Source organism: Scyliorhinus canicula, chromosome 20 (assembly GCF_902713615.1).
Source record: "Scyliorhinus canicula chromosome 20, sScyCan1.1, whole genome shotgun sequence".
NCBI classification, from domain to species: domain Eukaryota; kingdom Metazoa; phylum Chordata; class Chondrichthyes; order Carcharhiniformes; family Scyliorhinidae; genus Scyliorhinus; species Scyliorhinus canicula.
The window spans coordinates 22,205,955-22,232,576 of NC_052165.1; the positions used below are offsets into that span (position 1 = coordinate 22,205,955).

At 44.7% G+C, this 26,622-nt stretch overlaps 1 protein-coding gene across 1 annotated transcript; it reads left to right on the forward strand.

The window, feature by feature from the left end:
- Positions 1 to 966: 966 nt before the first annotated feature.
- nts (neurotensin) lies at positions 967 to 13,366 on the forward strand. The gene is made up of 3 exons (XM_038781285.1): positions 967 to 1,302; positions 2,617 to 2,684; positions 12,432 to 13,366. Exons 1-3 carry the CDS (start codon positions 1,245 to 1,247, stop codon positions 12,594 to 12,596), a joined length of 291 nt encoding a protein of 96 aa, XP_038637213.1. The 5' UTR covers positions 967 to 1,244; the 3' UTR covers positions 12,597 to 13,366.
- The last annotated feature ends 13,256 nt before the right edge of the window (positions 13,367 to 26,622 follow it).

Here is a 26,622-nt window from a genome sequence, read left to right on the forward strand (position 1 = left end):
TACAGAAATATTATTCATTTGCCTTGACGAGTTGTATTTAACTTGATGATAAACAGTCAAAGTCTTCCAGTTGATGACAAATTATTTATTGAGTAATAAAATAATATACTTGTGAGTTCTTTCACCTTAATACTTTGACGAGTAATATAATTAACTAAGATTAGATTAAACTAGCAATTATGATCATACCAGCCTCCCCGGACAGTTGCCGGAATGTGGCGACTAGGGGCTTTTCAAAGTAACTTCATTGAAGCCTACTCGTGACAATAAAACGATTTTCATTTAATTTCATTTCTGATCTGTCATGTCTTTAGTCTAACTGCACACACTTACAGAAAGAGCGGGAAACTCTTTCTGTACGTCCTGTTAGTGTTGCCATCTAGTGATCATCTGTCTGTACTGACAGCAGATCACTGCAGATCACTACAGACTAGAGATCACTATAGACTGAAGAATTATTGAAGATATAAATGCAAGCGAAAAAACGCAGATCATATCTTCCATAGCTTCGGAGGTTAGCCTCTCGTCTTGGGCAAAGGAAGAGGCGGCTGCAACTTTTATTTCCCATTCGGAAAGTTCAGTCCACCCCATGGGGGATAGCAAGAGTGTAACAAGAAAACTTCAGAGGGCTAAAAAGAAAGGCGTATGGATTTAATTCAGCTCCCCGGGGCCTTTTGCCGTCGGAGAGAGGTACATTCATTAGAGACACGATCGAACAGTTTGTAAATAATACATCAGTGCATACATGGTCTTCACAGAAACAGATCATTCAAACGCAGCGACACAAACTGCATTTCATTGCGAGGAAGCCAATAATACACCAACAGTGGGCGAATGCTGGGGACTCTGGGCGGAAAATGTTATCGTGTGCTGCCTGGGCGACTTCTCTTTTTCAAAAAAAAAAATAGGTTTAAAAAGGGAGTTCTGCAACCGCCGCATATCTTTGCAACATTAAACAAATGATGCAGTCGAAAGGTGGGCTGGCAACGTTAATAGGACATGAACATCGCTGGGTATATAGCGTGTTCATCTCACACCTTGGAATCAAGTCAGGGAGGTAGTGTTGACGTCAAGGCAGCCTGGAGGTATTAAAGAAGTCAGCTCCTGCCTCCTTGTGCACAGAGAGCGAACGAAAACCCCAGAGAGAAGGATCACATTCGGCTCCCAGCTCCCTCCATCGCTCCCCCCACCCACTAACTTTCATGGACTCTCCAACAAAGTGAGGAGCCCTCCCAGTTTGCACAATGAGCATTCAGATGATGTGGCTGCTGCTGTTCCTCAGCTCTAACGCTGTCTGTTCAGGTGAGTGAGAATTTTTTTTTAAAATAGGAAATAATATTGCATTGGAAAAGTAACGGAGGGGGAATCGGGACAGCTGTGAGCTCATGAGAAGTTCGAAGCTCATTGCACATTGAATAGTTTCTTTTAAGGAAAGAAAATGTTTTTGTTGTTCGCATTTGGAGTGGCACAGTTGCCATTCTTCTTTCGCCTGAATGAACTTGAAAGACATGGAGCATTTGGGATGTCAATTACCTTGCAGGTCAGGCTCAACTCCCATCATTATGGGATTGATTGGTCAAGCTGGAGGCGAATCTGCTGCCCCTGTAGATACTTCCGCGTGTGGTAGAAGCAACATACCTGTGCTGACAATGCGAACACGCTCCTGCTGAGCTCCATTCATTGATCCGACACACGGAGGTGAAATTGATCAAGCTTGCCACCCCCCCCCCCCCCCCCCCCCCCACCAAAACAAGTAACTTGATGAGTTATCGATTGGACAACTTGGCAGAGCACAAAAGTAACTAAAGTTTAACAAAGGTCCTTCTTTTGTCTATTGATGAGGACATTTAATTTTTGATGAACATCCAACGTACCAAATGACTAAATTCCTGATTTACTGTTGCTTATCCCAATCCAGCAAAGGTTTCAATCTTGTCATGTAGCAATACACAAGCAGAACATTAATTGCAACGCTGGGCTTTATTATTTAGTACAGTATATTTTCCATAATTGGACTGCGAAAGTGTGATCCAAATATGAAGTCACAAATAAACAATCCGAAGATAATGAGATTGCTAGAAGCAAAACGGCAGAAGAATTTGCATGGGTTAACTTTAATAGAAAATGAGTTAATTGTCTGCATGCTGTGCTGGCGTACCCGAGGGAAAGCTCATTTTTTTTGGTAGGATAACAATTATTTATTTGAGTATAAATGCTTAATCTCAATTTCCATGTGTGAAATATGGCCTGCCAAATTATCTCTGCTTGCACTGTAAATGTAAAGGAATACAAAACTCTATTTGTTCAGATAATGCGCTGAAGCAGCAAAATATGAAAATATTCACCCTTGTGTTCCAAAAGCTGCAACCTACATTGTGGATCACAAGACAATTGAAGTCTGAGCACAATGCATCTCAATATTAGAATAAGTCTGTATGGTATGTGGATCACAATATGTTGGTCCAGTCTGGCTCTTCACCTTGGGACTATCAGTCAAAATATCCAAATGGTGGGGAAGCACAATAGTTAATGAAAAGATTGGACTGAAAGTGATACTTTTTTGTTGTTGTTATCCTCTGGGTGAATAAGACGAACTTAGTTTGGAATTATTTTCAGTTTCTACAGCTTACACTGAAACAACACCAACGAAAGGCGACCTCCTGGATCATCTTTATGCCTTACAGGTAGGACTACTGTGCCAAAATTAAAGATAGTACAGAGGAGGTTCTTGCACTGAAGCAGACATCTAACATTAGTGTGCGGCAGGCTAGACTTAAATAGCCTGAGTATTTAAAAAGAGATGGAGCCTCAGGTTTTCTGCAATTGTTCTTTTCCCTGAACCTCACCAAAGGTAGAATCTTAGAGTAGAGAGATCATACAACACAGAATGAGGCTGTTCATCCCATCGGATTTGTGCTCGCTAGCTCAAGGGTTACCACTTAGCCTCACAACCCTGTTCTTTCCCTATAGCCCTGGAAATACTTTCCTTTTTTAATTGAAGGTCCAATTCTCTTCAATAAGTTAATATCAGATCTGCTTCCTCCAACATTTTCTGGCATTCCAGATCACAGCAAATTGCTGAGTGAAAAAAGATCTTGGGCGCGATTTAATGGCCTCGTTGCGCCCAATTTGACAATGTGACAAGGCCGTTTAATCTTGCAAGAGGTCTCTCGCGGAAGTCGCAATGCTCGGAATGCATCACGAGATCTAATGTGATCTCGGTAGATGTTGGGATCGGGCGAGAACAAGATTAACATCTTTAAATGAGTTATTAGGCTCATTTAAATATACCAACGCTGGATTCCTCCGAGGCCTGGGAATTAATGGCCTCACTGGAGAGACTTTGCCATGGCTCCAATTAGCATTGGTCCAAACAAATATGGATCAGGCATAATGGCACCTGGGGGAAGCAGGCCGGGTTGGGTCCAAGACCATGCAAGGGTGGTCATGCTCTTGGCAGGGTGCTACGCTGGCACTTCCTCTGGACACCTTGCATCTGCCAACCTGGCACCTTGGCAGTGTGAACCTGGCACTGTCAGGGTGCCCAGGTAGCACTGCTAGAGTGGCACAGGCTGGCAGTGCCAGGTTGCCTGTGCCAAGGATCAGGCCCCGGGGTGCCCTGCCCTGAAGCGGTGGAGTGAGGAGGGAGCTCGAGGACTCCCTAAGAGGTACGTTGGGACAGTGGAGGGGCTCCTCCACTAAAAATGGCGCCCGACCTCTTCCTGCACTTACGAGCTGAACCCGTCAGTGCAGGAAATGAGATAAGTGCGACCTCGAGGGGCGTTCCCCGCAGAGACCAGAAAAGCTGGTAGAGTCCCGTTATATAGCAGGGGCCATTATCAGCACTGCCGGTGCTGAGAAATACCCTGTTATACACGCCCAAAATGGGGCTTTTGTTTTGTTACATCAGCCCCTCATCACCCCCATAGCTTTTGTAATCATTCTTCAATCTATGTGCTTTGGTTGCCATCCCAGCTGCCAGTGAAAACAGTGTCACCCTGCCTAACCTATCATTGGTAATTATATTAATACATTTGTGGTAATGTCACAAAGAGGGATGAAATCAGGAAATACATTGGCACAATCTGTTTTGTGATCAAATGATTCTTCAGTCTACATTGATGTGATTAATTGTTCCTGGTATGTGTATCAAACTATACTGTCTGATATTTATTACTTATTTGCATAATATCCTTGCCATATTAAATTAAACATAATATATTGCCGTCAATATTTTTCCACAGTTGTACCCAAATATCAGTATCACGTGGCCAAGTAACAATGATATATAACATAAATTTCCCATTATTGTAATTAAATTACAGTCAAAACCATTGTCACAGTACAATAGCACTGTAATCTTAAGTTACATTGCACTATTGAATGACACCAATATAATTTTATAGGGCTTCTATAAGTGTCAACTTCAGTGGGGACCAGCCGAACCCCTAGTCAAATGCCGTAAATGGCCACTTTGATAGAATCACAGAATAATACAGTGCGGAAAAGCCCCTTCGGCCCATCGAGTCTGCACCGCCGCATGAAAGGCACCTGATCTGCCAATCCTAGTCCCATTTGCCAGCACTTGGCCCATAGCCTTGAATGTTAAGAACTCATCCAGGTACTTTATAAAGGACGTGAGGCAACCCGCCTCTACCACTCTCCCAGGCAGTGCGTTCCAGACCGTCACCACTCTCTGGGTAAAAATGTTTTTCCTCAAATCCCCCCTGAACCTCTCATCCCTCACCTTGAACTTGTGTCCCCTCGTAACCGACCCTCCAACAAAGGGGAACTGCTGTTCCCTATCCATCCTGTCCATGCCCCTCATAATCTTGTTCACCTCGATCAGGTCACCCCTCAGTCTTCTCTGCTCCAGCAAAAACAACCCAAGCCTATCAAACCTCTCTTCAGAACTTAAATGTTCCATCGCAGGAAACATGCTGGTGAATCACCTCTGCACTCACTCCAGTGCAATCACATCCTTCCTAGAATTTGGGGACCAGAACTGCACACAGTACTCCAGCTGTGACCACACCAAAGCTCTATACAATTCCAACATGACTTCCTTGCTTTTGTAATCTATGCCACGATTGATAAAAGCAATTGTACCATATGCCTTCTTCACCACCCTATCAACCCACCCTTCTGCCTTCAGAGATTTATTTAAAAACACACCAAGGTCTCTTTGTTCCGCAGGAGTTCCCAGTGTGGTGCCATTCATTGAATATTTCCTTGTCAAATTGCTCCTTCCAAAGTGTAACACCTCACACTTCAGGATTAAATTCCATCTGCCACTTTTCTGCCCAATTGACCATCCCTGTAACCTAAGACTTTTAGCCTCACTGTTAACCACCTGGCTGATCTTTGTATCATCCGCAAACTTACTGATCTGACTCCCCACATAGTCATCTAAGTTATTTATGTAAATGGAGAATAATAGGGGACCCAGTACAGATCCCTGTGGTATGCCACTGGACACTGGCTTCTAGTCACTAAAGCAGCCGTCTGTCTTCACCCTCTGTTTCCTACAGTTCAGCCAGCTTTGAGTCCAACTTATCAAGTTTCCCTGCATCCCATTTGCATTTTCCTTCTTTATAAATCTCCCATATGGGACCTTTTCAAATGCTTTGCTGAAATCCATGTAGACTACATCAACTGCACTACCCTCATCTACACTTAGTCATGTGCTCAAAGAATTCAATCAAATTTGTTAGGCATGACCTCCCTCTGACAAAGTCATGCTGACTATTCCTGATCTGACTTTGCCTCTCCAAGTGGAGATAGATTCTCTCCTTCAGAATTTTCTCCATTAGTTTCTCCACCATGGACTTGAGACTCACTGGCCTGTAGTTCTCTGGCTTATCCCTACAGCCGTTCTTAAATAGTGGGAACACATTTGTGGTTCTCCAGTCCTCTGGCACCTCTCCCGCAGAGAGAGGAGAATCCAACATTTGGATTAGGGCCTCTGCAATCTCATTCTGTCGTCTCCCACAGCAACTGAGACACAATTCGTCCGGACCTGGAGATTTCTCCACTTTTAAGCCTACCAACATCTCCAATACCTTGTCGCTCCCTTTGAGGACTTGCTCGTTAGCCCTACAGTCTCTCTCCCTGAGTTCCATATCTATATCCTCATTTTTTGGGTGAAGACAGATGTGAAATACTGATTTAACACCCTACCAATGTCCTCTGGCTCCACCCACAGATCCTAATGGGCCCTATTTTTTCCCAGTTATCGTCTTCCCATTGCTATACTGATAGAATGCCTTGGGACTTTCTTTACTTTTACCAGCAAGAGATTTCTCATGTCCCCTCTTTGCTCTCCTCATTGATTTCCTAAGCTCCATCTTGCTCTTTCTGTACTCTCTAATGCCTCTGTTGATTTGCTTCCCTTATACTTATTAAAAGCCTCTCTCTTCCTTCTCATTGTATCCTGAATATCTCTGGTTATCCATGGTTCTCTGGGCATGTTACTTCTTCCAGTTACCGTCGAGGGAACATGTTGGGCTTGTACCCTCTCCATTTCCTCTTTGAACAGCCCCCACTGCTCTTCTGTAGATCTCCCCACCAGTAACTTGTTCCAAGTTACCTTGGCCAGAGCCTGCCTTATCTTTATTAAAGTCTCCTGTCCCTCAATCCAAGACCCTTTCCCGCAATTTTTCTATTTCCGTGTCCATAACAAACTTAAATTGCTACATGTTGTGGTCGCAATCACTAAAATACTCCCCACCATCACATTAACCACCTGTCTGGCTTCATGCCCAGAATTTGGTCCAGCACTGCACTATCCCTTGTTGGATCCTCCATATGTTGAGCTGAAAAGTTATCTTGTATACATTTTCCGAACTCTGCTACATCTGAGCTCTGAACACAATGACTATCCCAGTTAATGTTGAGAAAGTTGAACTCATCCGCTATAATTACGCCATTATTATTTTTACACACTTCTGCAATTTGCAGATATACTTGTTCCTCAATTTTCCCACTGTCTATCTGGGGGTCTAAAATAAGCACCTAGCAATGTGCCTGTCCCTTTTTTTATTCCTAAACACTACCCACAAAGCTTCATTTAACGCCACCCCCAAGATATCATCTCTCCTTCCTGCAGTAATTGACTCTTTAACTAATAGTGCAATGCCTCCCCCTCTTTTGCCCTCTGCCCCTCCTGAAGATGCTATATCCCAGGATGTTAAGCTCCAAATCCTGTCCCTCCCTCAACCACATCTCCGTGATGGTTACTATATCATAATTCCACATGTCAACCCTCGCCCTAAACCCATCCGTTTAACCTGTAATACTCCGGTCATTTACATCTTCCCATTTGGGGTTCTCCCTCTGGAGATAAGGCAAGACTCTGGTAGAATCTCTATGGACGATCAGGGCCAAAATATTTAACAACTTTCATTTGACTGGCTGCTTTACTTTAAGTAAAGCAATCTGCAGATGTTCACAATGGAAAATAGCCTCCAAGCTAATGATGAGTATTGGGAAGAGAGATTAGGAGGACGAATAAAGGTTTGGTTGAAAGGGTAGGCTTTGAATCGGCTTTCAACGGCGCAGAGAGCTTAACAGGTGTTTACGAAGGAACAAGTCCAAAGATGTGCAGGTTAGGTGGATTGGCCATTATCAATGTGCTTGGTTATGGGATAGGGTGGGGGAGTGGCACTAGGTAGAGTGCCCTTTCAAACTGCAGTGCAGATCCAATGGGCTGAATGGCCTCCTTCTGCATGGTAAAAGGTTCTATGATTCAACAGGAGTGAGTTGCTGAATAAATCCCAAAACATAGAATATGGTGGAAGATGATGGTGTTGGTGGTGGAGTGTGGCAATATAGGTTGTCAAGGATGGCTGTGTGAGATGTAGGCAGGCATCTTTCACTTCCGTTTTAACGAGATGGGTTCAGCGACAGGAGCGGAAAATCTCACGAGATGTCGAAATCGCGTTCCGTGCCAAAGTATGAGCGTGACAAGATTACGAGTACAAGATACCGAGAACATCTTTTCCATACATCAGCATATCATTGTGAGACCCCTACGCCTGAATCCTCCACCACCCCATTCCTCCCCTCTCCCCCCACCGCACCCCACCAACCCTCAGGCCAGCGTGAGCGTAGACCAACTGAATCATAAATGCTCACCCAAGACATTCACCTGGTGATCAGAGCTTCCAGAGGAGCTCAGGTGAGTGCATCGCTCGGGGTGGGGAAACGAGGGCCATGCCTGGACACTAACCAGACACTACCCCTGGCACTACCCAGGAGTGTGGTGGGAGGGCCTTCCACGTTAACCTTTGTGCACTGCAGAAGCGTTTATAAATGGCGCCCCGATCTTCAAAAAAACTAAGTTGCTGGTTAGCATGATCTGTTGGGACCCGCTCCTTGCCTTTTTGTTTCTCTATGCTCTGAATGATACAGCGGAAAAAGTCACCAATGGTGCAGGCGGCTTCAAATCTGCTTTCCCTACCCGCTATCGACCATTGCTAATATTCAGGAAAGTTTTTGCCTTTAGTATGCAGGAATTTTAGAAATTATGGAGGGTGAGGAATATGGACAAAAATAGGAATAAGGCTATTGAGTTTCAGAAAAACCAAGATAAGGATAGAAACAAAAAAAGTTTCAAAAATAGTAGAATTAGGCAGTTTTAGTGATGGAGAGGACATGACAATTAATTCTAAATTTGGATTGAGCAGATTTCTTCCGAATGACAAGGAATTTTTGAAATCATAAAAACAATATTACGTTTTTTTAAAAATCGGCTGGGATTTAGTGCTGATGTGAGTGCTGGATTGTTTATCTTGAGGTAGTTCTAATGTAATTTGAATGCCCTCCAGCACTTGACTGGCCAGAAACGAGCTTTCAATGCAATCCAACCCCATTGGGGCAGAAATCCTGCTCCTGCCAGTAGTGCCGCTGGGCATCATGGCTGCTGACGGTAATGCTCCAAGGACTAGTCTGGGAATTGCCGCTGGATCCCTGGGCACGCTGAGTGGGATGGGCTAGGGACCACAGGGAAGGTGTCATTGGAGAAGGGGGAATGTCGAGAGGCAAGGGAAGGGGTTGCTTTCAGAGGCCCTTCCACTTTGTATTCTGGGTCCCTCGGTCGGGCACCGAGTGTCTAACAATGGGGAACCTCCCCCAACACCTAGTGCTGCAGGTAAACCCAACAGTCCCTAGATGCACAGGAGAGCCAGGTGAGTCACATTAAATCCCTGAGCTACCACTAAGTTCTGATGGGCTCAAGGATAATTGCTTGTATGTGGTTCATTAATCAACCTAATTCGTATCCCACCATCAGTGATCGTGATTGCAAGGGGTTGTCTGACCTGATTGTCTGCCCTTTACATTTGCAGCTGGGTGTTCCTAGATTGAGCATGTGATGCTTATTAGCACCGTCAAGGCCTTCTGTGCCTGGTGGACACTGCGTGGACTGGGGTCCCTATTGACCCTCGTAATCACGTGTTGGTTTTAAGTTACATATGTGATTTGTTTTTTTGTTTAAGCCAGTATCACTTTAAGGGACTGCCCCTTTAATTTGTTGCTCAGTTTATTTGATTTAGTTTAATTGGTTATTTGATTTATTCAAAATAGGAGTGGGTGTGATTCCTGCATTAGGCCCTTCTCACTCCCAACCTAACTGGGGACACCAGAAATCCAATGTGGGTACTCCTATCCAATTGCCCCAGCTCTCCTACCATCATTTTGTTTTTAAATTTAGAGTACCCAATTCATTTTTCCACTTAAAGGGCAATTTAGCATGGCCTGTCTACCTACCCTGCACATCTTTGGGTTGTGGGGGCGAACCCATGCAGACATGGGGAGAATGTGCAAACTGCACATGGACAGTGACCCAGGGCCGGGATCGAACCTGGGACCTCGGCGCTGTGAGGCAGTAGTGCTAACCACTGTGCCACCGTGCTGCCCTGCTATCATACCCACTCAGCCAGGCTCCATTAAATTCTGCCCATAGGTTTCAAATGAAATGAAAGAATAATTCACTCAATTATAAAAAAGTATCCTGTGATGCTTTATATCACCATCTTGCTTGATAAGTATTTTTTAACTTAGAGTTATGTATATTCCTTTTGGATTGCTGCAAAATTCTGGAACATGTTGTCAAGATTTTATGAAATAGATGCATTCTGGGTAGTTTTATGTCACTTTTCATTTTACTGCACACGATTCACAGTTTAATGTGGAAATAATTGGCACTATGATTTATTTACTTTTATCAGATTGCTTTGATCACGAGCTCCCAAAGAGCTACTTGAATAATTGTCCAGCGAGACTGAGCAAATTATTTATTGTAAGATTAATATTATATTTTAGCGGTAGTTTAATGAACACTGCAGCCTGCGATAGTAGAATGGATGCCAATCGTCAGCGGTTGCAGCCATCCAGGTGTACGGTATGTAGCCTAGCACACTCCCTGACCTGTGCCTGGTTGATGGAGGGACTTTGAGGCCTCATAGGTGAGCAGATCAATGCAGAAAATCCAGACTCTGGTCTGTTCTTTGCTTCAAAGTCCATCCGTGGGCATGAATGTAACATTTGTGTATTGGCTTTATGGTCTGCCATCAGATAGTGCAGTAGTTGCGGTTCCAACAGTTCAGCAGCAGCAATTGCTCAGTATAATTGCTCAGATTTTTCTGTCAATGGTAGCTGCCTGTTTGTTTTCCAAATATATTGAAGAAAAACTAGGAGGATACATTTAAAAACATTCATTCCAGAAAGGTTTATTTTGACTGAGGTCAAAAATCCATGACTCTTCTATTGTACCATTAACTAAAGAGTAGAGCTGAAAACCAGGGCAGGAGGGGAAATCCTAGAATAGGATGAGCTTTATTGTAGAAATTCAGAAGATCTTCCCCTCTACCTACGACAAAATATGGGATTTTAATTTGATGGATTTGTATTCTCCTCTCATTAGCAGGCTAGCTGTGGTATCCTTATAAGGCTGTTAACCTCTGAACCTTCAACATTATGGACCTCTTCATCAATGCAAGAAAGTTAGGTGGAGTAATAATGGTTTTCTGCTGTGATGAGAAGGAGTGCTGCTAATTAAGAAAGGCCATCAATTTTTGGTGAACAGGCAGCACAAAAGCACAATGCCTGAAAGAGCTGAGGGGACAAGGGTAGTGGGAGAGGGGAGGAGAGCAAAGGTCAGTAATAGGAAGTTCGACTTAGATTCTCAGATCTAAATCTGGAGGTGTTACAGGTTGAATTGAGAGGCAGAATGCTGGAGGGGGGAGGGCAAGAAATTCTAGAAGGGATCTCAAAGGAAATGAAGATTGGATAATTTGTGTCATGCTTGTCAATTGACAACTTTCTATGCCAGGTATTAATGCTGAAAAATCTACACCCATATTGGAATAACTTGACAATAAAATGTCTCAACTTCGAACGCACTGAATGAATCTTTAATTGATGTACTCCAAGTATATGGAGTACACTTAAAATGGAGTATTTCATTGTTGGGTGTGCAGCTAGAATTTAAACTATAGGTTATCTATAGATGGGATGGATTCCCTATCATCATATTCTGTAATAAAGTCAAAGATAAAGGGGGGATTATCAGATCGCCATCCCGTTATTCCATGAGAATAATGGGAGAGGCCCGAAATGGTGCTTGTTCCGAGCGCTGAACAGAGAGCAATGCTACCGGCCTGTGGCACCTGCCGCAATCTGGTTCACGCCCAGATGAGCATATTTAAATGAACATTTAAATATTCTCAGACTCCCTCCCTGCCAGCACAGCTGAGGTTAGTGGGAACCACTACTGGTGTCCTCCACCAGAGACCAGATGTGACGACCATTGCTCGGATGCCATTGGAACCCTTTGGTGCTTACCATTACTAGATTTAGGCATACCTGCAGATCACCATTACGTTTTAGAGAATCACAGATACATCAGTTCTGTGCACTTAGGTAACTAAACATGAAAATGTATTATAAATAGTTATATGTATCTAGAAGGGAGGAAAATGCCTTTATAAAGACAAGGGGATGTTTTAATGTGCCTTTTAAGGGAGCATGACATCACTAGAAGGGAAGTGTGTCAGGTGACCCAGTCTTGGTTTCACTTTTGCTTCTGAGCAGAGCATGCATACACAGCTCTGCTGCTTATGTCTTCAAACTTTCTGTCCATCCACATCTGTTCCCAAGTGCCTAGTCTAGATAAATGAACCCACAACATGTTTACACAATCCCTTATGAGTGATCAGTGCATTGTGTCATTATAACAGCACAGCAATATTGATCAGTCGAGTTATGAAGCTCTGATAAATATCACATAATTTTTCATTGTTATTGACTAGATTTTGGACACCAACAAATGGCTCGCTCTTTGAAAATTGTTTCCTGGTGTCTTCCTTTTACTGCTGTTCTTCTAATATATACTGTCTGATGTGTTACAGTGATTGCCATATGTTTTGTAGTTGTTTCAGGCACAGCAAGACTATGGTCACCATGAAAATTCAGAATACAAGAAAGAGAAACAAGGAAAGAGAAAATCTCCTTATATTCTGAAAAGACAAGTGCGCATTGGAAAATCCCGTCGGCCTTATATACTTAAACGGAATTCTGTCTTCTTCATGAATTAGCATTTGATACAGGTATAAATTTCAGCTGAACATGTGAGTCGTGACTGGTTACCTGGTTGCACATATATTCATGAATAATTTCATTTCCTGTTTAACTAATTCAGTACGTCTTCTCAGCATTAAAAGCATGAAAAATCCACAAATGTAAAACACACCTTATTTAATTGAGATCAGGATTTGTCAATGTTTTGAAAGATAATTTATATGCTTTAGTGATGTGCATCATGGAATCCTATTTGTCGTGAAAGAGGAGGCTGGAACTTTGCATGCTGGGTGACATTTTGTATTTCTGTGCTTCCCAGGGTGCATATTGGGTAACGAGCTTTCCTTGCATGCAGTCTTTAACCATTGGAATGAAAAAGAGGTAAAAGACAGGTTGCAGGAGCACAATATGCACTCAATATGCACTCCTAGCATTGATGTCTCGGAAGCAGGACATTGCATCTATAAGCCTTCCTTTTACTTGTGAAAGTGTAGTTGGCTTGAAGTCAGTACATTTGATAGTGAGTAAACCTTGTGTGATTAAAGGTAAACATCTTTTTGTGATTAAAAGGGCATCTGATTAGATTGAATATAAAAAACATTCTGCATGTCATTCCTCTCAGTTATTGGTGTTCTGATATGTCATTCTTTATGATTAATATGTCTTAGACTTAAGATGACTCTGTCTTCGAGTTGTTGTTGTCGCCATCAAATTGTGCACAATAGATCCTCTTTTATCGATGTCAAATGCATTGTTTGCAGATGTAAATAAACTTCATTTAAAATGCTGCGTGTATTCAAAGTTCCTCTTTTGTTTTGCAGCTGATAGAGATGTTTGTGTCCTGCAGACATCTTCTCAACTCGCAGCACACACTTTCCAGGAGTTTTAACCCTGAACAATTTGTGGTGATTTTTGTTGCTGGTGTGGGTAGTGTAGCATGACTGGCAGAATAGACAGAGTGCAAGGCAAGTGCCTGAGCTTGGCCGACTCCACATCAGACTTGCCTGATCATTAACTACAGCCATTGGCAAATATTTCACAGAGAAGTGTTTTGTATTCAGGTAGATGGATATTCTGGTTTTGTGTTTTATTGCTGAAAAGCTAAGAATTTTGAGTGTATTTTCAGATTGTTGTATTTATTTTAAAATAAAATGAAAGTTTGTGGAAAATTCTTCATTCAGAGCAAAACTGGGGACAAAAGTTGTGTTTGACTTGATGCATACTGAATATCTACTTTCAGGGAATGTTTTTGCAGGTAAAATTAAATAGGCCCTGAAAATGGGTGGAGGGCTCACAACATAAACCGATTGTGTGTTGCTCTGCAAGCTGCCGACTCGTTTCAATGATTGCAGTGGTCAATCCAGAACTAAACATGCTGTTGAGTAGCTGCATGTCTCAGTAAGGTGTAGGATCCGAATCCTCTCCAACTAAACTTTTATTAAAAATAAAACCCCAAAAGCTTCATGGACATAAACACTTTAAATAAACAGGCCGAACCTCAACTGTACTGTTATGGGGTTAAGCTTCAAACATATCAATACCGAAAGTGAGAAACTAGGGCATTGCCGTCTCAAAGACAAAATAGCGGCCATCAAAAGATTCAATTAAAGAAACTGGGCGACCATGAAAACTGATGGTCTCAGACAACAGTTATTATACAAACAAACATCACCGGCAGCTAAGGAGAAATGGACAGTTATCTTATATATATGTATATATCAACGTGAGAGCCAGAGACATCACACCTGAATGGGGTCCATTATTTTGGTCATGGAATGGATTTGTCTGGACCATTGCAGGTGAGGAATTGAACAAACGAATGTGATATAAAATAGTTAGTTAAAATATTAGTTACAATAATGTAGATGTGAGCCAGTCTGATCACAAACAAAGGACAAAGGGATTCAGAAAGCATGGCAAGGATGAGGGGAGGGGTGCCTCGTGGAGGATGGGGAAAAGGATGCTGGGTAACAAGAGGCCCAGGGTTGAGGAATGCGAAGTGAGCCAATCAGGATATATGGCCAGGTCAGGAGGTGTATAGGATGACCTATGGGAGTCTTGTATGTGAAACCTGATGCCATTTGAATGATATTTGCAGAGATTTCTTTGTTCCTCTCTCATTCGGTTCTGGAGCCCCAGAAGACGCCTGTGTGTTCTGAGTCTCTGTGGAGCGAGTCAGGCTTGCAAGTTGGTTAAAAATAAATAATACTATACCTACGAATCCATCTCGAGTTTTATTGAGGCTGGACTGACAGGTAAAGAATTCATATTGTCATTTGGTGCCGAAACCCAGGAATTCTCCAGACGGTCACCGGCCAGCTGCAAAATCAGAATTAGATTGATGTTGGACAAGGAAAGTGGAAATGGGCCCGCACTGTGAGTAGCAGGAAAATGACCACATTGATTTTCCCAGTTTTCTCATGGTCTGATTGGTCTGGTCACTCGCGGTTGGTACGGAAAGATCGTCTCGACAAAATCAAAGGTCAGTCTGGGGATTAGAAAATTAAAAATTCAGTCGATGTAGGTGTGACTGAGGGTTGAAAACAACTGATTGGATGTCATAATATTGATAGTTCAGTTAAGGGTTGATTGTGGAATTGATGGGACGTCTGAAGGACGGTTCAGTTCCACGTGTGTTTTGGAAACTATAGTTGATTAAGCTAAAATTGTATCCTTGGACTGTAGTGACAAACAACGCAGTCTTGAGGACTAGTTCGAGATTATGGGGAATTGCTTGGATAACACGAGTGATCCAAACAGTTCATTGCAAATATTATGTGATATTTATCCAGATAAAGCGAGAGATTTTAGAAAAATGTCAGCAACTTTAAGGAAGAAATTGGGTGACCAATGGCCACTAGGGGGCACTAAAGATCTGGACATCATTAAGAAAGTTCAGGGTGAAATCTGGGAAAAAAAGTCAAGGTATGAAAGCTAAACAGTGAATCGGATTATGGAGACAATATTGTCAAGACGAGAGGGATAAGATCATGTTATCAAGTTGGCAAGAAAATGCCCTTAAAATGGGGATTCCAATTAGTGAAGGAGGGAATCAGAAAACTCTGGAGATCTTGAAAAAGGAGTGTGCATTCAAAAAACGCGCAAGTAAAGAGAGGGAGACACCTAGTGGGGAAGACTCGAGTAAGAAAAATGGGCTACGTAGTTCAATGGCTGGCCTTGCATTGACAGAGGCAGATGATGACCTAGAGAATTGGACCATGTCGGGTAGAGTCCCGACTGCACCAGTAGCATTGTCTGCACTAATTCCAGAACCACCAGGGTATCATAATTTATATCCAGTCACTGCTCCCCAGATTCAGATCATGCCAGCCTCTCCAGTCCCTTCGGTTGATAGTTTGGGTTCTATTTCTGCACCTTCACCGTCTGTTAGAGAAGGGGAGCTCTGTTCCACAAGCCTTGTTAGCTCTAGGACCCAATCTCGGACAATGAGAGAGGGGCCTGATCCTATCCAGAAACAATTACGCATATCACCTAGATCCCTTAAGACCGATATGGTAGGACAGAAAAGTATGAGAACAAAGAAAGAGGACGAGAATGGTTCTGAGGAGCCGGAGCTCCCCCTATTGAAAGGGAAGGACGTCAAAGTCTTTGAAGAGCCAGAGGAATCTGCTAAAGCGCCCCCTAGTGAGACTCTGAGACAGTTGCCGATTAGGAAAATACCCAACCCTGATGCTGCAACAGCAGCAGCCCAGCCCACGATAGACGTTTATCTCCCATGGAGACCCAGTGAGATGATGGCTATTATGGCTGCAATCCCAGACAGGAAGAAATCTCCTGCTGCTTTCGTGGACTATCTGAGAACTACCATCTCAGTTTATCAAGCTGATTCTAGGGACCTCTGGGCCCTAGTCCAGCAGGTTTTAACCCCAGCAGAGTACCGCAGTCACCTCAACCACTTGAATTATGCTAGACACACCACACTTCAGCAAGCCCATGCCTTGGACGATGATACACGGGCACAAATCCTGAATGCGTTGAATGCCACATTTCAAAAGCCCATAAGCATCGCTGCTATCTTAGACCTCAAACCTAAAAAGACTGAGGAGCCAAAGGAATTTCTGGAACGCTTTAATGAAATCTACCGTGGGCAGTCAGGCGACTTGCTGTATCAAAATGGTCAGAATTCTCCTCAATATTGTGCTATGTTAATGCATTGCCTACCACCTTCTGTGGCTACTGCTGTGAAATGTAACAACATGAATTGGACAGATAACGACCCTTCCCAGATGGCCCGGGCAGTCAGATTTTATTGGAAGGAGGGTGTAGGCCAGGAAGGAGGCTCAGTTACAAAGATTAAGACTGAGTATGTAATGAAAAAGGATGATCTGAGACCCCAACCAGCGGCAGATACAGTGGCTTACCAGCTGGAACCCCAACATTGTGACCTTGGGTGGGTGGATCAACATGGGGGAGGATATCAAACCCACCCAAATGGACCCTCAGCCCCTCTTTATGGCCCACCGTATGCACCAACAACTTTACAACTGCCGCCCCCTCTGAGGGGCCATTGGTCTACTGGGAAAAGAGGACGGGGCAGATATAGAGGGAACAATGCATGTTTTAATTGTGGCCGTACAGATCACTGGCATCAGGAATGCCCCTTTAGAAGACAAGCAGCAGGAGGAGAATACCCGACCTAAAGGAGGGGGTACCCACCAAGGGGAGGACAGACGAGGTACACCGACTTCTCCCAGGCAAACCCTTTCCCAACACAAGATTGACGAGCTAATTTAGTCATAACGACTTTCCAATTGGACAGGGAACCTATTATCTCTCTGCAGATAGGAGATCAACATCAGCCATTTGTAATTGACACTGGAGCAGCCATGCCTTCGGTGCAATCAGAACTTCAACTACCACTATCCGACCACACGCAGAATTTGTCGGGGTTCCAAGGACAGGTGTGTGAGTATCCTATTTATGAACCTGTGACAGTCACTTATGAGAATAAGTCTACAGATCATCAGTTTGTGGTGACTACAGGATTGGACTGTAACTTGTTGGCCCGAGATTTACTGTGTATCTTCCAGTTACAGCTAGAGTGCGGAGACAAAGGGGTAATGGTTCAATCATGGAGGATGAGACAACAGTGCTATATTTCTATCACACCCCAGTGGTGGACGTTAGACATTGAACATTCACTGCACCACGTTACCCTGGCCTATGACAGAACCGGACAGAACAGGGAGTTGGAGGACAAATGCCGGCCGTTAATTGGGACCGAATGGCCAGTCAAGATTACAGCCACAGTCACGGGAAAAGAAGGTACAGCCGCTTTTGTTACAATACCACCACATTTATGGCAACACTTAGCTTCTGTAGGCCCTCACATTACACGTCAAGTCCACGACCAGTACCATGCCAAGGATCTGGGGCCTATGGTAAGGAGGGCAGTGGATCATTCAGATCCAACAGAGTACGCACTTCAAGTCATGCCAGACGGCACTTCCATAAAATATTTTGAGGTCTCTGAAACGATTAACACTCGACTTCAGCATCACCTGGGACGTGACATTTTGGAATATGTCAACCTACAGGTCTGGGCAGAATGCCCATCACAAGTGGGACAGGCAAATGTTACACCCATTAAGGTAACGATTAAGGACCATGTAACACTGCCTTCCATTCGGCAATACCCCCTGAAACCCCAAGCTGCCCCGTCTATAGATAAATTAATCCGAGAGCTGTTACAACAGGGTATTCTGGTCCCTTGCCAATCAGAATGTAACACCCCCATACTTGCGGTGCCCAAACCAGGCAAACCAGACCAGTATCGGTTAGTACAGGATTTGCGTTCAATCAATGCCATCGCGCAGCCGTTACATGCTCTCGTCCCTAATCCTGCCCACATACTGGCTCAAATTCCAGCTCGAACCCGGGTCTTCGCCATAGTTGACCTCCAGCGCACTTTCTTTGCCCTTCCACTCGCATCTGAAAGCCAATATTTGTTTGCCTTCACTTACAATGGACAGCAATATACCTGGAACCGACTGCCTCAGGGGTTTGTCAACTCACCTACGCTCTTCTCCAGATGTCTGCAGACCCAACTCCAGGCCTTGACATTGGAGCATGGTTCCACTCTAGTGCAGTATGTAGATGACCTATTGGTAGCGAGTCCCGACGAGCCCAGTAACAGGGATGATGTGATCCAGTTATTAAACCACCAATCCTCGTTGGGTTACGTTGTTTCACAATCAGAGGTCCTGGTGGCTCAGACAAAGGTCAAGTTCCTAGGAGTTTTACTTACAGCCACAGGCAGAAGTCTCGAACCCAGTAGGATTGAACCCATATGCCAATTCCCCGCCCCTACCACAGCCAAGGAGGTCCGTCATTGGCTGGGTATGGTGAATTATTGTAGACAGTGGATACCAAACATCGCTGTCTATACAAAGCTGCTGATGCTTTACACTAGCGAAGGGGGGAATTTTACTCTCACCACCGACACACTCGAAGCCTTCTGTTGCCTGAAGCAGGCCTTGTTACAAGCACCGGCCCTCGGTAGGTCCCTGTACGGCCGACCATTCCAGATGTACTGTACTGTTCTGGAAGGGTGTTCAACAGCGGTACTCACCCAGCAACATGGGGATAAGCACCGGCGCCTGGCATATTACTTCCAAACTTGATCCAGTGGCGTTGGGCCACCCTGTTTGCACCCAGATCCTGGCAGCGATATACAATAGTTTACAGGCTGCTACCAATATAACTCTCCAACAGGACATTATGGTGTATAGCTCCCACTCGGTCATCGCACTACTGGGGCAACTGCAGACTCAGCATCTTACTGCAGCTCGTCAGAATAGGTCATTGAATGTGTACACTTTGCAACTCATTGTGGGGCTCGGGGGACTAGTGATTTGTTACTGGACACTTGGTGGCATCCTAAAATGCAGGGGCTGGCCCAGAGTATCAGTAATCGGTGTTTGATTTGTCAGCAATATACCACCGGCAAAGGTATCCCTTGTGGTATGGGGCAAACCCCGTTGCCCAGTGGTCCCTTTGAGACGCTCCAAATGGATTACATTGAGTTGAAAAGGTGTCAATGTTATAAATATGTTTTGGTCATTGTGGATGTGTTCAGCAAATGGGTTGAGGCGTATCCGACTACCAGTAATAAAGCTGCTACTGTGGTTAAAGTTCTGATGCGAGAAATCATTCTCCGGTACGGCATACTAGCTCAGTTAAGTTCTGATAACGGGCCTCATTTTATTGGACAGATTAACCAGGAGTTCTGCTCCCAGTTGGGCATACGGCAGCAGTTACACTGTGCGTACAGACCGCAGGCGGCCGGGTTGGTTGAGAGACACAATCAGACCCTCAAAACTAAATTGGCTAAATTAGGAGCGGACACGGGACTGGCATGGCTTAAGTTGCTCCCCGTTGCCCTCTTCCAGCTGCGGGTTACACCTGCGGGACCGGCCCGGCTCTCTCCTGCCGAGATCCTATATGGCAGGCCCCTTAGAACTCCCTGGAGCCTGCATGTTCCCAGACTGATTCAGTTTCACCATATGACTGAAGAAATGACTACCTATGTTCTCGCCCTCACTAAGGTCCTCAAGGAGCTCCATGGCCAGGTCTGCGCAGCTCATCCATCACCGTCCCCATTACATAGCTCGCTTTCAGTGCAGCCTGGTAGTTATGTCACGGTCAAAAACTGGACTCGGAAAGGGTCGGAGCCACGATGGGAGGGGCCCTTCCAAGTTCTCCTTACCACCCCCACTGCAGCTAAAGTGGAGGGGCGGAGTGCTTGGGTCCACCTCCACCACTGTAAAAAGATTGGTCACTAACCTGCCTCCCTTCCCCAGCGCTGTTTTACAGGTGTAGAGCATGATGGGGTGGCTACGCACCGCCTGTGTAATCTTCGGCCTCGCCTCGCTTGGAGTGACATCGGCGGCGGAAATGGAAAAGGGAAATATCATCTACATCTGTAACCCCAACCAAACTACAAGGACATTTCACTTATGCAGAGGTGACGTTCTTCGCTGCCCCCATATGCGAGGACATGGTATCGACTCATGGAAGGTCATCAGGCTAACGGACAATGCAGGACTCATGAAGCAATTGCACCGGTCCCGGCGATGGGAAGGGAACATTGCATGGACATTGCCTTGTTTTTGGAGTACATGTAAATTTGATTTTGGATGTGTTAAGATTGGTGCCACAAAGGTAAAGTCAGACCGTGCGGAGAGGGTAGTAAGAGGTTGTGAGAGAGAGAGGGGGACTAGAAAGAGGACGGAGCATGTGAGAATGGGAGTACAACTAGAACGTAGGTTATCAGATCAGGAGATATACTTAATTCATTTAGGACCTGGAATGAGGGAAACCTGGGCAGTATGAATCTCTTCTACCAGATCTACCACCGCTTGTATGGCCATGGACGGGTTGTCTGCTACCCAAACCCTGCATTGGTGTCTAGGTTATTTTCTGTTTCACTTCTTTGGGGCACTCCCCAAACTGTGGTTCATTGTCAGCGTTCCGAGCCACTGCCCGAGCAAGTCACTCTTCCTTACGATCCGGGTTCAGTACCACCAGCTATTTGCCTTCCCCTTCCTCGGGATAATTCCCACTCACAGTATGATAAGCTTCAACGGTGGAGGGCATACATACCTAGCCACTTCACTCCCAATAGAGACTCCCGGTCGTACGAGAATTGTTTCAGCAGTGAGGGGTACGGCTGTTTTCTGGTAGAGGTGGAAATGAATATAACATGTCTGTTCCCCACCTGTACGGACAGGAGGTGTCACGTCACTCAGGCGTCCGGGCAATGCGTCTGTTACAACATCACCTGCGTTCCATTGAACGCCGGCCTCCAGCTCCTTTGCGGCTGGGCGAATGTCTCTCATATCACTGTTGGGACTAGGGCTTTCCGCATTGCTAGGAGGCCCGAATGGGCATTCCAAAGCTGGATAAACTGGGCTACTGGGGGATCCCTGCTCAACCGATATACTAATTGTGATGCTAGCCTGTACACGGAGCAAGGATACTACTTTTTTTTTAATGGCACAGCGACCAATGTTTTGTCACCCCCATTTCCCCGCCAAATTGCTATCGGGACTCTAGTCCCTACCACAGTCCCCTGCCCCTCTGCGTGGATACTGCACAATCGCCGGGCAGTCTCAGCCGAATTCTGCGAGAACTGGAAAAAACCTCAGGTTCTAGCACCCAACCGGGGCCACTCAGCCGGATGGGGAATTCTGAGCGTCTTGACACTGTGAGGTGTGGGGGGTTCCTTGGCGGTCAGCGATAGGAATTATTTTTTTTGTAGCTTTACCATCCTGGGAAACGAAACCTTGAGCCCTCGGGGCAATAACCAAGGAATTGTCCCAGCTGCGGTTGTTTGCCATGCAGAACCGGTATGCTCTTGACTATCTTCTGGCCCATGAGGGTGGGGTATGCGCCATAGTGCAGGGCAAGTGTATCATGGGAGTTCAAGACCTAACCGCTAACATCACTAAATTTATGGATCGCAAAAGGGATCACCTGGACGGTATGCAGGACCCTGGTTCTTGGGGTAACTGGGGATTCGGAGGTTGGAAGGACTGGTTGATCAATATGGCCATGTATTTAGCAGTAGCACTCGGCTGCATCTTTGTGGGCCTGGCCATTCTTAAATGCATGATGGGTAAAATGCAAGGTGCACTGGAACAGATAGATGCCCCAAGAATCTTGGCTGTTAGGATCCAGGAGGGTGCAGCCGATGACGGGGTGCTGCAACAGGAATTGGAAATGCAGCGACGAATCTTCTTAGATGAGGGGCCGTAGCTACGGATTGGACCGATAGGTTATCATGAAATGATAAAAGGAGGGAATGAGGAATTGAACAAACGAATGTGATATAAAATAGTTAGTTAAAATATTAGTTACAATAATATAGATGTGAGCCAGTCTGATAGTAGTGAGTTCACAAACAAAGGACAAAGGGATTCAGAAAGCATGGCAAAGAAGGGGGGAGGGATGCCTCGTGGAGGATGGGGAAAAAGATGCTGGGTAACAAGAGGCCCAGGTTTGAGGAATGCGAAGTGAGCCAATCAGGATATATGGCCAGGTCAGGAGGTGTACAGGATGATCTATGGGAGTCTTGTATATGAAACTTGATGCCATTTGAATGATATTTGCAGAGATTTTTTGTTCCTCTCTCACTCGATTCTGGAGCCCCAGAAGATGCCTGTGCATTCTGAGTCTCTGTGGAGCGAGTCAGCCTTGCAATTTGGTTAAAAATAAATAATACTTGGTGGGTAGTGCCGGTGGGAGAGGAGCAGGCTTGTGCAGTATGTTACGATTGAAGTATTGAATGTACGTGGATGTTTGCACATTTTTGCCTTTTTTTGCTTTCTTTCTGTTGATGTCTGTAACTGTTTACAATGCCGAAAAACTACCTCAATAAAATTGTTTGTTAAAAAAAACAATAATAATACTATACCTACGAATCCATCTCGAGTTTTATTGAGGCCGGACTGACGGGTAAATAACTCATATTGTCATTGGAACCAGGCTAAAAGGGATTGAAAGGTGCTAAATACTGACCATCCAAACAGGATCTCTCCAGGAAATATGGGCTGAATGGCCTCCTTCTGCACTGTAGCAATTCGATGATTGTATGCATGCAAAGCATTCAAATGAGCTTAAAATTGGAATTAATGCTAGTCCTTTTTAGAGCGGTACAAGGAGTCTGATAGCACAAAACAGGACAGGTTATCTGATAGCACAGAAAGCAACTCTGGATTTCTTTCATACACCAAATGGACTGTAGTTCCAACCATTTGCAAAAAATTATTTGCATGTACCGGCCATGTTAATGCCATTTGCAATTTGCATAAAATATTGGTTGATCAGCCAGGTTGTAACACGTCATCTATTAATGCATGGTCTCTTTCACAAACGCCATTACAAAGTGGCTCTGAGCTGCAATGTGCATAACTACAATGTTTAGATTTGCACTGCACACATATCCTGAAATTCCCTATTGACCGGGACCCTCACTCCAGTCGATTGATAGACATAACCTCCTTTAACTAATCACTTCTTTACTAAACACAGTATAAAATTCCAAATGCTTTTCATACGGGAGACACTGTATTAAAAGTACGCAAATAATTCTCCCTTACTGTACTACCACTGTGAGTTCATAAGCATAGGTTAGACTGTAAATACTTAACTAATAACGTTAGGCGGCACAGTGGCCAGCACTGCTGCCTCACGGTGCCAGGGAGCTGGATTCGATTCCAACTTTGAGTGACTGTGTGGAGTTTGCACGTTCACCCCGTGTCTGCGTGGGTTTCCTCTGGGTGCTCTGGTTTTCTCCCACAGTCCAAAGGTCTGCAGGTTAAATGGATTGATCATGTTAAATTGCTCCTTAGTGTGGGGACATTGGCTTGGGTAGGGTGCTCTTTTGGAGGGTCGATGCAGACTCAATGGGCCGAGTGGCCTCCTTCTGCACTGCTGGGATTCTATGATTTTAGTACATAATGAAGACTTCACCTCCCAAATTGCACAAGCGGGGATCAGACTCTGTCTTCAAGTTGAAGGCCTGAGATCTTCTGCGATTGTTCTTCCTCGAGGTTTTGCATGCATTAGTCACTTCTGCATTGATATTTATATCTTTCTTGGGACTGTTTGTCCAATAGCCTACATGCATTCCTACACGTAACTGATGACGACCGCCCCTTTCATCGGACAGACCACAGAAAATGCTAATGTTTTTGGCCCGCTATATTTGACACCCGCATATCTCTCAACCTTCCTCATCCTTGGTGATCATTCCCAGACCTATTTCCATCCCTCGCCTCTGACGCCCTTTGTCGCTAACCATCAATCTCACAGTTGGGGGCCACTATCTGCTGTCCTGTTTCCGGTTTCAGAATCTGTGTTCTCAGCTCTGAATGTGTCATTTGTTTCTTCAGTGTCTCGACTTGGCCACATCCCCCAGCAGGCTTTGGGCCAGGACCACATCTTCATTGGCAAGTTCTCCACCATCATCTGTCAGGAACTCCTTTGATGTTCCTAATCCTGTTCCAACCCATTTTCCATGACCCTATCCACAATGGTCTTTTTGTCTTTACAATGTATTCATTCGAGGAAGTATTACAGGAGGTCTCATGGAGGTGTTTAAGATTATGAGAGGTTTGCTGATATTCATTGGGAAAATTATTTCCACCTATCAATGAATAAGCAACCAAAGTTGCTTCATACCCAGCGTCATCGGAGCCTTCATCACAGATCGACTGAACAACAGCGGTACCTCGCTATAAACCACATCAGTAGCGATAAACAGATTGATCCCTGCGATCTTACAAGGGAAGACCACCCATTTGGAGGATTTTAATGTATTGTCGTCACCGGACCTGAAGGTTTCGATTTCGTACTCCCTGACCTTCCTCTGGTCTGTCTCATCAAGAGACCCCAGGTAGCAGTTAAGCCGGTCCACACCACACAGTGCAGAAGTGCAGCCCCTGTCCAAAACTGTACAGCTGAAGGAATCGACCATCACTGGATTCAGGGATGCTTTTTGTACCATTGTTCAAACTAGCTAGGGTTACAATCATTTTCAAACCTCCTGTTATTAAGCCATCTCTCTTTTGGAATCTTTGTCCAACGTTTGGTTCACCTCGAATTTGAGCCATCATTGAATCTTCTGCCCTTTGTTTCACGGCAATTTTTGTGTGCATTTGCGAAGAAAGTAGATGGGAATAACTGTGTTCACAGAAATATTTTAAGGGCTGCAACCATTTGATCTACAAGAGTTTCATTCCCCTGGAATTGAACCCCTGTTAGTACCAAAAGACTACCAACAGGGGAAATGAAGGCCAGTCCAGTAATTTGAAAGTCAATATAAGGCACTATTTTGAAAGGGTGACCCAATCTCTAAGTGAGCTTGAGGGCCCCCCACATCCCCCGCCCACGGGTAATGCGACCCCCTTCACACATGGGCATGACATCCCTCAACCTCCCAAGTGAATACACCCCACTATGGTGTCGTTGAGGGCTTCCTTTCTTCACTTCTCCGCCCCTCCCCCCCACTTTATGATGCAAGCTGACACAGCCAGTGTGCCTGCTGGAGTGTCACGGTGCTGCCCTGCCTTTACCCGACCACCCAGGGAGTGCAATTCCCTCCGAGACTCATGGAGTGGTCATCAAGCCTGGTCTCCACTTGTGGAGACCATTACCACTCGCCGCCCGGTTGAGGCCTCACCAGTGCAGTCTGGAGAATGCAGCTTCAGTCTGTGCATGTTATCTGGATCACGCTCAGATCCTGCTGGACGACTCACACATTATTCTGCACCTGGCGCAAAGCCCGATTTGAGCCTCTCCTGCGATGCTCCCAGCACAACAAGATTGGCACCGAGCACAAAGGGTTGACAAAATCACGCCTGCAGTCTCTTGCAACATTGATTAAAATCCATGATGTACTCTTCCATGGAATGAACCTTTGGTTTTCTAAACCTATCAAAGATTGCCCAGGCTTCATATGCTTCTGATAACTCATCCCTTTTGTAAAACCTATCCAAAAATTGTAAGAAAAGTTTCAATCACTCTCCTTGATCCAGACTAGCCACTTTCCACTCTGAGAAGACCTTACTCCTTGTCTTACTTTGAATGATAACAATATTGCTCATGCCATAACTTAAGCTTCTTGTTATGGAAGTAACCTGGGTCCACACTTCAACTTCATCTTTGCTGATATGGTTCAGAGTCAGAAAGAATTGGTGGATAATCAAAGCTTGCAATTTGCACCATCCTTCTGCCATTCTGTAACTTAATTTGTCAGCAACTGTACACTTGTTTTCCTCTAGGAGTTGAAACAAAAGGTTTCATGTACAGAAGTCAATAACCAAGCTGAAAGGTTATCCTCTGCTTCAGTTTTTATGGCTGATCTCTCCCTGGTCTTAAATCCACCTCCCCATGTGTTGCCCTTTTCTCTTTAACCCATTTCTTTTATCAGAAATATATCTATCTCCTTCTTGAAACCATTCAATGATTAAGATTACACTGCACTGTGGGGCAGAGAGTTCCACAGATTCGTCACCC